This window comes from Mycetomoellerius zeteki, unplaced genomic scaffold (genome assembly GCF_001594055.1).
Source record: "Mycetomoellerius zeteki isolate Tzet28-1 unplaced genomic scaffold, Tzet1.0 scaffold426, whole genome shotgun sequence".
Taxonomy (NCBI): Eukaryota; Metazoa; Arthropoda; class Insecta; order Hymenoptera; family Formicidae; genus Mycetomoellerius; species Mycetomoellerius zeteki.
Window position 1 is genome coordinate 169,777 of NW_017257421.1, and position 12,538 is coordinate 182,314.

Sequence of the window (12,538 nt, forward strand, 5' to 3'; positions counted from 1 at the left end):
TCACTTGGAACCTTGCGTGCATGCGGCGAATACTCGTAAAAATACGATGCTAATCGCCTTATGCGCTTACGCCTCACTTAAATATAGCTATGCGAGTGCTGTTGACTCGTCGCGACGAAGCCACAGGCGCAAAAACCTCGTTAAGATTAGAACGAGGTTTCTGCTAAAACCTGATTTCAACATACTAATGACTCGAACGTGTCTCCTGTATGTACAGAAATTATCTGGCTTTCTGAATATTCGATAAAATTTTAATGAACTTTTTTACTGCCTTGCATTCTCCAAGCATGTACATTTATGTATGACACGAGTTTCGCAAAAGTTTTTGCGACTTGTAGAACGTGTGTACAAAATATTCGAACATTTTCTATTATGCATTGGAAATGTCTAATTTTACACAAATCTAATTTATTAAAGGGGTACACAGATGGCTGTTTATGTAATAATTTATAATTTATATTAAAAGTATATACAGTATTATTGCTTGTATTTAAGCTTACACTAAGATATCTATCCTTACTGTTACCTTTAATTTACTATCACTGAGACTGAGTGAATTTCAAAACATTATTCGCATAAAAATAGGAAAATCTGTTGTCTATTCAAAGAGAATATGTACATGAATGCCTAAAAATTCTTATATTCTTATTTGACGAGTTCTAAGAGAGGAACAACTTTTTCTTATAAAAAAAAATATGCTTTAAGGATTAGCCATAAATAAATGAAATATAAAAGATATTTATACGTTAATAAAGATCTATGCAAAGTATTTGCTATTCTCAAATAAAAAATAGATTAGTGTAAAAAAAAAAGCATTTTTCTAATTACTAAAACACTTGATATTGTCTTTCATTCTTTTTTTAATATTTTTTAAGGGTTTAAATTTAATTTGACAGCTTCTTGTCGTATCACAGAGATGAGTTCTTGGTTTATTAAAAATGTGAACCTCAGTCCTGCAATCTGTAAAAAAATGTATATAGAAATTACGATTAGAAACTATTTTTAGTTAAAAAAAATGAATTATCATTTAAGAGAACTACACAAATTAAATCTGTTGCATAAATTAAATGCTTTATGCAATAATTATAATTACGTAACAATTTATGTAACAATTACCTCAATTACACTATTGTTATTCAATTTCATCTTATTGCCAGCCAAAATTGGTCTGCTATCTACAAAAATCGGCCGTTTTCCCTCGGACGACAGAAAAAAGTCTCCATTATTCCTTAAACGGATGGTACCTTGTCGACGCGAAACTTTCCACGCTGGACCCTCTAAACCAAGATCCACATCGACAGTATGATCTTTTGTAGAACGTCCCACACTTATCTGAAGAAAGATATAGAAAAGACTATAAGATGTAAATCTTTTAAAATATGACAATAATTTATTATATATGAATAATTAAAAATAACCATCCTACACTTTGCTTCTTACCTCTCTAGATCTCATGAGATATCTGACAAGTCTTCCTCTTAAAATTGCTAAGGTTTGATTATCAAATTCTGGAGGATTGACGCCTGTTACACTGTCCACAAGTACCTGCCATCTGCCAAGTTCGTTTTCCAATACTTTAATTTCTTTTTTGTTTTTTCTGTCCACCGTTGCCAATTCAGTATCCACTAATTCATCTTTCGGTTCTATTAATTCAGTATCGTTAATCATATCTTCGGCATCCGAAAAACTTAACACGTGTTCACCTCGTGGTAAACTTTGCACTGTCTGATCTGGCAATAGGTGATATTGTTTCATCAGCTGCCAATGGCTATGTAACGCTTTCGCAGTCCTAGCTGGATAAAACGTATGTGCATTTGCTTCAAGCAATTCTTGAAATACTTCCAATGTTGGTTGAGAAGTCTGATGAGATAAAATAAAAAGAAATCACATACTCATAATAATGCAGTTATTAAAAAAAAACTAACTCATTTTTATCAATATATATTAACTTTGATTTTGATTTAATTTATTTTTCATCCTTTTTTTATTCTTGGAACTAGAAAAAGATGAAGAATAAGTTGAACCGAGATTGAATTTAATCTACATTGGTGAAGACAAGCGTCAGTAACTAACTCATATAATAAATTATATTTATCTTTTCTATAAAAATGTTTATCACTAAAGAGAGAGAGAGCCTGTGACACACGATGCGTGTTTTTCTGCTGGATAACTTGTGTTTTAGTTAATTATTTAAATTACACAGAACGTAGAATTCTTAGCAATTTACCACGCATCTCTCATATGCCACGAGAATTTATTAATACCCACCGATTTAATAGTGCCTAATAGATCCTCTTCTGCTTTGCTATATAAAGTTCTTGCTTGAACACTAGTTATTAGTTCAGGATGCAAATTACGCATCGCCTGCACAGCTACACGCGAAACCGCACTGTCATATAATAATGCATACCACCTTTGCTGTATTTCCTGCAGTGTGAAACGACAGGAAAATTTTGTACCTCGATGGACCTTAAACAGACAATAAGGACATTAGAAATATATTATATTTTTTCTTACCGTGATATGGAAGAAAACAATTGTGCCCGTAATTATCTAAGTAATCTAAGTAAAAAATTAATTTATCCCGTATTTTTTGTATAATTACAACGTAATTAAATTTGTATAATTACAATGTTATACAATGTAATTATACAAAATATAGGATTAATTCATTATATTGCAATTTTTTATTTAGACCACTTTCAGAATTACTGGTACAATTGGAAGCAAAAAGAAGAGAGAAATTAGATATATACCATCCTTAAATCATTTGTCTGTTGTACACCAGTAATTAACGCCAAGTCGTCAGCGGGTTTCCATCGACCGAGATCTTTGGTGGCGTTGAATGAATGAGAATGATTTTTACTCTTCTTATTCTTTCGTCCGGGATTTGAATCGCTCGGCCTACTGGGTCTACGATTGCATCTGTCCGACTGTACCAAGGTGGTCGGAATGGGTATTGGAGTTGGCAGCGTCTGCGTCGGCAAGACGTCCATGGGGCCGGCGGTTACCGAAATTGTTCGTGATTTCGATGTTGACTTGGCGCTTGTAGCAGGCGGTTGTAGATTAAATGTTGTTTCCACGACCTCATCGTCAAACTTCTTGCGTTTTATCGTGCGCGAGGAGCTTCGAGGGAAAGAAAATATAAGCGATAAAAATTTTTCAACTTAAGCAGTGATTTGTAATTTATAGTAAATTCGGTTACTTGCATTGCATTGAATTAGTGCATATTAAAAAGGCTGCTATATATAAAATATGCAGTGGCAATATAATCAACTTTGATAATGATAATACATGTATATTCTGTTAAATAATGTTATTATTGGATATTTAATTATTTAAAATTAACATTTATATGCTTTTACATTTAACTTTGCTAACTTCATATATAGCAGTTTTTATAATAGTATGTACTAATTTAGTATTACATGATCAATAATACTGATCAGTAGATATCATTGAATCAGTAATACTGACAATGATATTAATATTTTGACAACCTTACACAGTCAGCATTATTGACTATGCTCAGTTCAGTTGCTTACATAATTGCATAACTTTATTGACAGAAATACGCGCTTTTCTTACACCTTTACATGGATGCTTTCCAGCAAGAGACACGGCAACATTCTTGTTTGCCAATGTTAAACAAAGATTACTATGTTATAATATACTGGAATGAGAGCACAGTCTTGTATAATGCATAATACATAATGCATAAGAAAATGAATCAATCAAAGTCCTTTATTTTTTTTTTTCATTAAAAAAAAACTCTGATTGATTTTCTTACGTGTTATGCAAGAATATATATTGTTGCCCTTATTTGTAGAAAGTATCATGTCAGTACCAATAAATACTGACGATATTATTGATCTTGTGTGTTTAATATTGATAATTGATATAGAATATTAACAATGATCTAGATTTTTTAATCCTCAAGCATCATTGTGATAGGAGATACTTTCTATTTTTGTACAAGTGAGCTTATAAAGTTACATACTTTATACTTAGATGACGACATCATTACTTGTTTACTCTAATCACAAAGTTATAACATAACAACGCAGGTTTATAATCTCACTTTTAATATGAGTTAACAAGATTCAGTAAGTATACAGTCTCAAGCTTGTTTAGATTATAGGTAAAAGCTAAGTTAAATCTCACTTATCGGAATAAAAAGGAACATGCATTCAACCGAGTCATGATGTCATAAATAAAAATTATCTCCATTTTGATGGTAAATAGAAAGAAACTATTGATCGAGAAACAAAATAGCTAGGTCATCCTCAATATACATCAATCCATCAATATTAACCACACATCAGTCATATTGGTTACGTTCAGCAGAAATAGTAACTTTGCAAGTAATCAATAGGCATTAATATAATTAGTTCTTGCCCTTAGTTCCTTGCTGGATCTAAATGTATAACCAATCATATCAAAAGAATCTTACAACAATTGCAAAGCTGCTTTTACTGCTGACAATCATTGTCAGTATTTGTTTATATTGACAATAAATACTATTGACTATTGTAAGAAAATTTAAATAGACACAACAGAAAAGCTCAGTGTGACTCAGTGTCAGGGCTGTGTGGCTCAATGGCTACGTTTACACCATGCATTTGGACCGCGGCCTATACAATAGGTGTCGATGGCTACGTTTACACCGTGCTCTTAGTCCGCGACCTATACGATAGGTCTTTGTTTAACCTACAGGATAAACAAAGACACCTATCGTATAGGTCGTGGACTAAGCGCACGGTGTAAACGTAGCCCTTGTTTATCTTGTAAGTTAAACAAAAACACCTATCGTATAGGTCGCGGACTAAGTGCACGGTGTAAACGTAGCCAATGGCAGGACGGAAGTTTACCATTTCGGAGGAGACCAGGCCTCAGTTCGAATCTCGGAGCGCCCTGATACTTTTCTCGTGTTGTCGCTTATTTCTTACACTACATAATACTCGTACAAATAACCAAATTTTCAACTAGTCCCAGCTAAGGTCAACGAACTACTTGATGTCCTACCTTCTCCGTTTCGTTGACAGAGCGTCCAAAGCTGACGAACCGATGGGAATATTCAGGAACCCGTCCGTACTGTGCGTGAGTCCGCTGTGGTTAAGGTTAGTTGGAGTCGGTATATCCATCGTTTCTAGCAAAACAAACGAACTTCAAATCATAACACAGGTCGCTTGCCCTTAATAGACCTTAGTTCTCCGTGCGAATAAATCACAACTGTCTTAATCGCCTTGTGCAGCCTCGTGTTAATTCCACGTTGTTATCTGAAAATGTCAACACAATCGGTAATTTGACGCGAAGCGAGAAGTGAGTCGTAATAGAATAAAAATAGACGCAATCACACGAGGCGCATGACGACATTCAATGAGTATCGATTCTCGAAAGGTCGATATCGAGAAAGACGTGACGTCAATCGATTACTCGCGGATCTCGACGCTCGCAGAATTTTTAAATGCGCTCTATCGTGCGTGTATGTAAATAAATAAATTAATTAATTAATCGGAATGGATAACGCGCAAGATATTACGGAGAAATGTCATTCATATGATAGATTCCATGATAGAGATTATATCGCGCTGTTCAGCCGGAAGGTTTTATCGAACGCACCAGCTTACCGTGTGTATTTTAAAGCGACGGAATGTTTGTTTAAGAGGAGAGGCAGCGTTGTCTTCGACGAGAGAAAAAAAAATGGCGTTGCGGGGGGTGAAAAAATCTAACCTCGCGCTAACGCGGGTCCCCGATTCTCGACGTTGCTCGCCGACGATCAGCGTTTTTCACGGAACGTTCGAAACAGGCCGGAGAGATCGTGCCTGTGGATCTCTCGATCGGTCGCCACGCATGCGCAGCAGGTCCCGCTCGCGCGAGCGATCGGATCCAACGCTAGCACGCTGCTTCCTTCGTGCAGTATGGCACGCTCGATTCCGGTTGTGCTCGTTGTCACCACGTTTGTGCGGCAGGCTCTTCGTTCACCCGCAGGCACGACGCACGGCGAATAATCACCGGCAGCAATGGACGAGGAATGGGGTACGTAAGCTAGCGGGGACGCTGATCGCATCTCCCTGCGAAACGCTCCCTGTGAACTGGAGCGATTTGTCGCGAGGATGAGTGAGTGACTTGACTTTTTAACCTCCACCCCTTTGCTGTGCCTCTTGCAGATGTGGACAACGTCGAGGCGAAATTCGACCTCGCGATGAGATCGAACAAGTGGGAAGGCGAGGACGAGGAGGAGGAAGTCAAGGTAATGCGATTTCCACATCGTGCGTGTAACCCAAGGACCCTCCCACGCGAGTCCGCGTGCTGTTCCGCGAACCTAACCTATAACGAACACATGTTCTCCATACTGTGCTCCTCGTCATGTCGATTACAAACTTCTTTCTCGTGTCCTTTGGCGTCTTTAATCAGAACGATGCCTGTTACCTTACTATTGTATACAGTCACGAAAGAAGGATAAATAATATTATAGTCGTATAAGAATCAAGAAGGAATCCCATGGATTTGTTCATACTATTTATTTACTTAATATAGCTAATAGAAGTATATATCTCTTGCTATAAATACTTCTCATATTTGGAATCAAACTTGTGTAGAAATGAATAAGTAAAAACTGTTTGAGGATTCCTTTGTTTCATAATCAGTCTCAGAATGTAAATCAGCATTTACTGTTGTTAAATATTTTACATAAAGCATGTTCAGTTAAACATACGTGACTAATTAAATATTAAATAATATATATTAAATAATTTATGAATAATAGGTTTTCTTGTTAATAGTTGTTAATTTTACTTGAATTATTTCAATTGTTATTGTATATTTTTATCGGATCTTTATTCGATGTTAAATGAATTATATTGAAATTCTATTACACATTAAAATATTTATACATCGATTTAAACAAATACTAAATATCCTAATTTTATTACATGATAATATGATACAATACCATTTTGTATGTATATGTAATAGGTCTGTTTTTTTAGCTGAATTTCTTGCATAGTTCATCTTTTTTTCTCTCTATACTGGAGAAAAAGGAGAAATGATGAACAATGTAAAAAAGAACAGACCTGTTGATATTGAAATCCTGTTTCATTTATTTATGTATATTAAATAACCTAACAGGACAGTTGGGAAGATGTAGAAGAAGAGAAAAAGGATGTAGAAAAACCAGCGGAGGTCCCAAAGGCAAAACCGAAACCTAAAAAAGCCCTGGCTGAAAGGATCGAGGAACGTGAGGTTTGTTGCTATTTAAGCTGCAATACTATTTTTATTTTCTATAATTTTACTCATATTTATATAATACATTTATATGGAAATTTAGAAAAAAGCAAAGGAAGAAGCTGAGAGGAAAGTGAAAGAAAAGGAGGAGGCACTTACACCAGAAGAAAGGCGAGTCGAACTGTTGAGGCGTCAGAGGTTGCAAGAAGAAGCAGACTTACGGCTGGCGATGGAAACTTTCGGTTTGTCGACTCTAGTAGATTTTAGTGATCGTAAAAAAGATAAAAAAGATAAGAAATGACTTTTTTTAACGAATGATCTGATTGTTTCATATTGTGAATTGATAGCTTCTTATTTCTAACATAGTAATTTTTATCTGACATCTGAAATAGACTTCTCTTTTTTTTTTTATCAGAGTTATATTAGGCGTTAGATACATTATTTAACAAACAATTTTTTTATAAGATGTATCATTTTATTATTACTTATATATTGTAGGCGCATATTGTAATATTACTTAGCTGAAAGATTACACTTTCTAATTATGCATGGGACGTATAAGCAGTTTTGCTTTGTAACAATGATAATAGCTATTATTTTTATATAAGTGTGACGTTTAACGAATTGAAAAAAATATTAATATTAAACTAACTATTTAAAAATTGTGACGATACACAAAATGAATTGTTATATATATTACATTAAATTATACAGTATTATAAAAAAAGAAATATCTTTAAAAAATGCTAAATGCAACACACATACACATTCGCATAGAACATTGTGTACATATGTCTTTCTTGATATTTTTATTAATATTTAAGAATGTGGCATAATAGCTTTACATTATTGTAATTATTATAGCCACGCTATACCTATAATCGACTTATCATAGGAACTGCATCAAACAGGAGCAGACAGACAGAAAGAGAATATATATACAAGCATTTAAACTTATTACAAGCTCTACATTTAAATTTATTACTGATGTTGTTGTATTTTAATAAAAGTTGCTATTCTATGCAATTTGTTGTTTGCATCAGTTTTTGTAACCTTATCTCATCTGTTATCTGTCTCCTGTACCGTTCCTGATTGATTCTTTTGATGCATACATTGTAACATGCAAAACTGTCAATTATAATGAGAGTCATATATGTCAGATATATAAACCCTTATATCTCTTAAAAATATAATATACAAAATAGTATGCATTTCTTCAGAGGTGAATTTCTCTCTGCAGTTGTGTTTTATAAAGTTTATTATTACTCACATACTCATGTGTAATTTATCAGTGAGTTTTCACTGATAAATATGCTTAATAAATCTAATACATATTAAACTAACTTGATATGAAAAATATTATATTACTTATAACATTTAATAAAAAATATATTAATATTGTATATGTTGTGTTTACGTTATTACATGACAATCTTATGTTGTAGGTGTGACAGAAGTATCGCAAAACGAATCGCTCGATACTATAGTACCGGATACAAAGGAGGAATTCGAGCGATATGGTGCAGCACTGTCACAAAAAATTAATCAATTTAACAAACACGCAGAGTTTCCACTGTTTGCAGAAGAACTTATAAAGTCTATTGCTCTTAATTGTTAGTATATTTGTTAACGATCGATATTTTAATGATGTCACTTTCACAGCTAAGAATTTTATATTTGAAAATGTCTCTTTGTTCTAGTATCGTCAAATTACTTGAAAAAAGTGAAAACTATAGTTGACAACTTACTTATTGAAAAACAGAAGATAGAAAAGGGTGATAAGGCGAAAAAGAACAAGGGGAAAGGAAAGGCCAAGCTTAAAATCGAGGGTGACAACACCTTGTTAAGCGAATACGGTGATTATGTATATGATGAATATGACGATTTTATGTAGCGACTTTTCACATATTCATACATTCTAGTCGCCTAAATACACGCAGAGGAATATTAATTTGCAGAATTTATACAGAAACTTTATATTTGTATTTTCTGCATATTGAATTGTAACCAAAATGTACAACGGTTTAATCTATATTCATGATATCACACTTAACAAGATGAGAAACAAAAAAAAAGTAGAAGTGAATGCTAGCATTACAATATTATCGGCGGAAATGCTTAACAAATGAACACTTTCCGGTAACTGTGTAGTGGTGTCATAATCACACGCAGTTACTTAGAACAGTTGGAGATTCTACTACTTACTGTTGAGTTTTATTGGATTTTTATCCGCGCGTCCGTCGTTATCAGATTTTCAATTTTGATGTTGATGTCAGTAACGATTTTAGCTTATAAACATTGAGGTTGTCGCGCAACGTGCGATTCTAACTTATTGATTGTGCATACATTAACATCGGGCAGTGAAGGATAGAACTATATTTACGTCTTTGAGTTGTAATCGTATCTTAATCTGTTAAAAGGAAGAAACTTCCCCATCTTTATATAGCTGCGTCATTGCAGACTAAACTCATGTAATTATATTGTGGAAGTTTTATATAACACAGCTTACATATTCATAATACATACACACACGTACTTTTATTGAAAATGATTAGAAGTTGGTTTTGAAAAGAGTATATTCCTAAATAAAGGTTGAATATAAATTGTCCGCCTCTATGATTCTTGCTCATAATTTATACGATTGATTGTACATTTTACTGCAGTGAAAAGTATCTTTTATATTTTCTGTTTCAACTGCATTTCTCCATTTGTAGATGGTATCTTTCGGCTGTTGATAAAAAATTGTCTAGATTGCTCAGCCTAGAGAAATTAACGCGTATGCGTTGCAATGCACGTAAGAATGGGCGATATGTATTTCGGGGGTAGGGTATCGCAAAGATAATGTTCATAAAACATGTAAGGACGCAGCATTAAATATCTCGATATCAGGAAACTATTTTCTAGACCGAGTCAACTACGTGAACAATTCCTGAGATCTTTCACAGGTATTTACTGCTGCGTAGAAATTGATATTGATTTAATAAATATCATTCATTTGATTCTCACCGTTTTTTTTATATCTTGCAGGCTTGCAGCTTGTCAGATAGTTGAATTCTCAACGTTAGGTCAATCCTGTCTTTACACAATTCCCTTCATTTCCTTTTATATCGTCCAATTTGGTTCATTTCTTGATCTAACTTCAGTGTTTAAAAATCTAATTTTAATCTCAGTTTAACTTACTGTTTATCTTTTTCTAATTCTAAAAATTAGGAAAAGTTCTTTTTAATCGTTAAAAAGAATTCTTAGAATTAAAAAGATTCTTTATAATTCTTTCTAATTCTTAGCAGAAAGAACGTTAAACAGAGAATTATATCTTATATTAATGCAAGCCTTATTAAGATAAAAGAGAATACATATAATTTGTTTTTAGGTTTGCCTCAAAACATATAGCTAGGTTGATGAAGTGACCAAACGAGCATGGCGAATTTCTCCTTGCTTGCCTAAAAATTAGAGTAAAAGTATGAAATCAGTAATTATATGCACTTACTGGTGAGTCTATACGTGTATTAATTTCACCAATAAAATATGAGAATTGAAGACAATTGGTTTTATTAACACGTGTATATGCTTATCATGCTAATTGAACAAACGACTTAACCTCAAAGAATGCTAAATATTTTGAAATGTAAACATATCATTAATTCTGACCTACCACAGTGCAATAAATAAAACCCATAGTTTATTTAAATAACTTTACTATTTTAAATTGTATTTAATATATAATTAATGTTGTAACGAAATCAATTCAAAATAAAAACGTGACTTTACTATTAACTAGGGCAGTTTGTTTTGTTTGTCTTCAATTTTAGTTAAATAAAAAGTGTTGAACTGTCTACAATTACTAAATTTTATGCTTTTTCTGTGAAATATTTAATTGTAAAAGAAATCAAGTCTTCTATTTGTGATCTGTGAAAAATATATGACTTTACAACATATAGATGTTGGTTGATTTTATAAAAAATGAGAAGGAATTTTCAAAACAATTATTTTAAAAATGAAAAAGAACTTTCAAAACAATTTAATTATTATTTAATCAAAAGATTCCTTGATTTAGGAAATGACGATAACTATGCGTTTCCTATTCCGCAATATAAACAGAACGTTTTATTGCTCGACCTCTAAACATGATGTCAATTCCAATTCGGAGAAAACAAAATCAAGTAATGACGTAATTAAGGATTGGAGAGTGGAGCTGTACGACACCATGAAAGTCTTACCGAACTTTATTAGCGAGAAAGAGGAAGATGTCCTGGTACAAGAGGTTGATCCCTATATGAAACGACTGCGCTATGAGTTTTCCCATTGGGACAATGTTGGTAAAATGTCGAGTCATTGCATTTCTATATTTAAATAATTTTGTCTTGAATTATCAATATTTTGAATCTTTGCAGGCAATACATGGCTATAGAGAAACCGAATGGAAGAAGTGGAGCAAAGACAGCTCTCAGATTCTTGACAAAGTCCGTACAAAAGCATTCTCACCAGAAATGATACAGCTCTCGCTCGTGCATATATTAGACTTAGCTCCTGAAGGCTGGATAAAGCCACATATTGACAGTGTTAGGGTAATGACTTATTATTTTTACCTTCGAGAACTATTTTTACTATACACTTTGTTCTTTATACCTATTTTGTTAATTTGGATAGAAATCAGTATTTGTTGTTTAAAGAAAAGATTAGAAGAGCAAAATTGAACAATTTCAGAGGTAATTCTGATTGAAGTCACTTTCAACATAGATTTTATATAACTTTAACACGATTTGTTCACAAATTCTTACAAAACTGTTACAAAATTTTACAGTTCTGCGGAGGCATTATTGCAGGATTGAGTTTGTTGAGTGATAGCGTAATGAGATTAGCGATGGAAGGACACGAAAAGAAATGTGTCGCGTGTTTTCTATTGCCAAGGAGATCGTTATACATCATGAGGTTCGATTTATTCACAATTTTTATCATGGCTCTCCTTAATTATTATCGAGAGATTTCATAAATATCATGCATTTTTTAGTGGCGTTGCGAGATACAAATACAATCACGAAATCCTCAAGTCTGAGGAATCGTACTTTGAGGGACAACACGTACCAAAAGGCAGACGCATTTCTATAATATGTAGAAGCGAGGCTGATCCCGAAGTTACTTAATCTAATCGATTACGTAATTAATTGCGTAATTTAAATATCAGTGTATTAAAATATCTCTGTAAATATATATATCTAAAGTTTAATTGCTATAGCAGGAACAAATAATTATTAATAAAGTATGTTGTTTGAAATCAGTTCGAGGTACACCGACGTGGAAAATTGACATTAGA

The 12,538-nt window shown here is 33.3% G+C and overlaps 3 protein-coding genes across 3 annotated transcripts; 2 read left to right on the forward strand and 1 right to left on the reverse strand.

Annotated features, from left to right (window-relative positions):
* Positions 1-850: 850 nt before the first annotated feature.
* On the reverse strand, positions 851-5,332 carry Rcd5 (microspherule protein Rcd5). Its single transcript, XM_018454097.1, has 6 exons — positions 5,026-5,332; positions 2,757-3,126; positions 2,269-2,469; positions 1,441-1,860; positions 1,117-1,332; positions 851-960 (listed from the first exon to the last, which is right to left on the reverse strand). The coding sequence occupies exons 1-6, from the start codon at positions 5,142-5,144 to the stop codon at positions 871-873; spliced, it is 1,416 nt and encodes a 471-aa protein (XP_018309599.1). The 5' UTR covers positions 5,145-5,332; the 3' UTR covers positions 851-870.
* Positions 5,333-5,766: 434 nt separating this feature from the next.
* On the forward strand, positions 5,767-10,206 carry eIF3j (eukaryotic translation initiation factor 3 subunit J). Its single transcript, XM_018454092.1, has 6 exons — positions 5,767-6,039; positions 6,171-6,253; positions 7,132-7,245; positions 7,331-7,469; positions 8,673-8,840; positions 8,928-10,206. The coding sequence occupies exons 1-6, from the start codon at positions 6,024-6,026 to the stop codon at positions 9,119-9,121; spliced, it is 714 nt and encodes a 237-aa protein (XP_018309594.1). The 5' UTR covers positions 5,767-6,023; the 3' UTR covers positions 9,122-10,206.
* A 423-nt stretch (positions 10,207-10,629) lies between these two features.
* LOC108726503 (alpha-ketoglutarate-dependent dioxygenase alkB homolog 7, mitochondrial) lies at positions 10,630-12,456 on the forward strand. Its single transcript, XM_018454102.1, has 5 exons — positions 10,630-10,716; positions 11,282-11,539; positions 11,619-11,792; positions 12,029-12,156; positions 12,236-12,456. Exons 1-5 carry the CDS (start codon positions 10,705-10,707, stop codon positions 12,366-12,368), a joined length of 705 nt encoding a protein of 234 aa, XP_018309604.1. The 5' UTR covers positions 10,630-10,704; the 3' UTR covers positions 12,369-12,456.
* The last annotated feature ends 82 nt before the right edge of the window (positions 12,457-12,538 follow it).

Coding starts and splice junctions, on each gene's coding strand:
- Rcd5 (XM_018454097.1), bottom strand. CDS start 5,144: ATGGATATACCGACTCCAACTAACCTTAACCACAGCGGACTCACGCAC. Junction 3,127..5,025: donor CTGTCAACGAAACGGAGAAG/GTAGGACATCAA, acceptor TTTCCCTCGAAG/CTCCTCGCGCACGATAAAAC. Junction 1,861..2,268: donor TATTAGGCACTATTAAATCG/GTGGGTATTAAT, acceptor TTATCTCATCAG/ACTTCTCAACCAACATTGGA.
- eIF3j (XM_018454092.1), top strand. Junction 6,254..7,131: donor ACGAGGAGGAGGAAGTCAAG/GTAATGCGATTT, acceptor ATAACCTAACAG/GACAGTTGGGAAGATGTAGA. Junction 7,470..8,672: donor GCTGGCGATGGAAACTTTCG/GTTTGTCGACTC, acceptor CTTATGTTGTAG/GTGTGACAGAAGTATCGCAA.
- LOC108726503 (XM_018454102.1), top strand. Junction 11,793..12,028: donor CACATATTGACAGTGTTAGG/GTAATGACTTAT, acceptor AAAATTTTACAG/TTCTGCGGAGGCATTATTGC. Junction 12,157..12,235: donor AGATCGTTATACATCATGAG/GTTCGATTTATT, acceptor TGCATTTTTTAG/TGGCGTTGCGAGATACAAAT.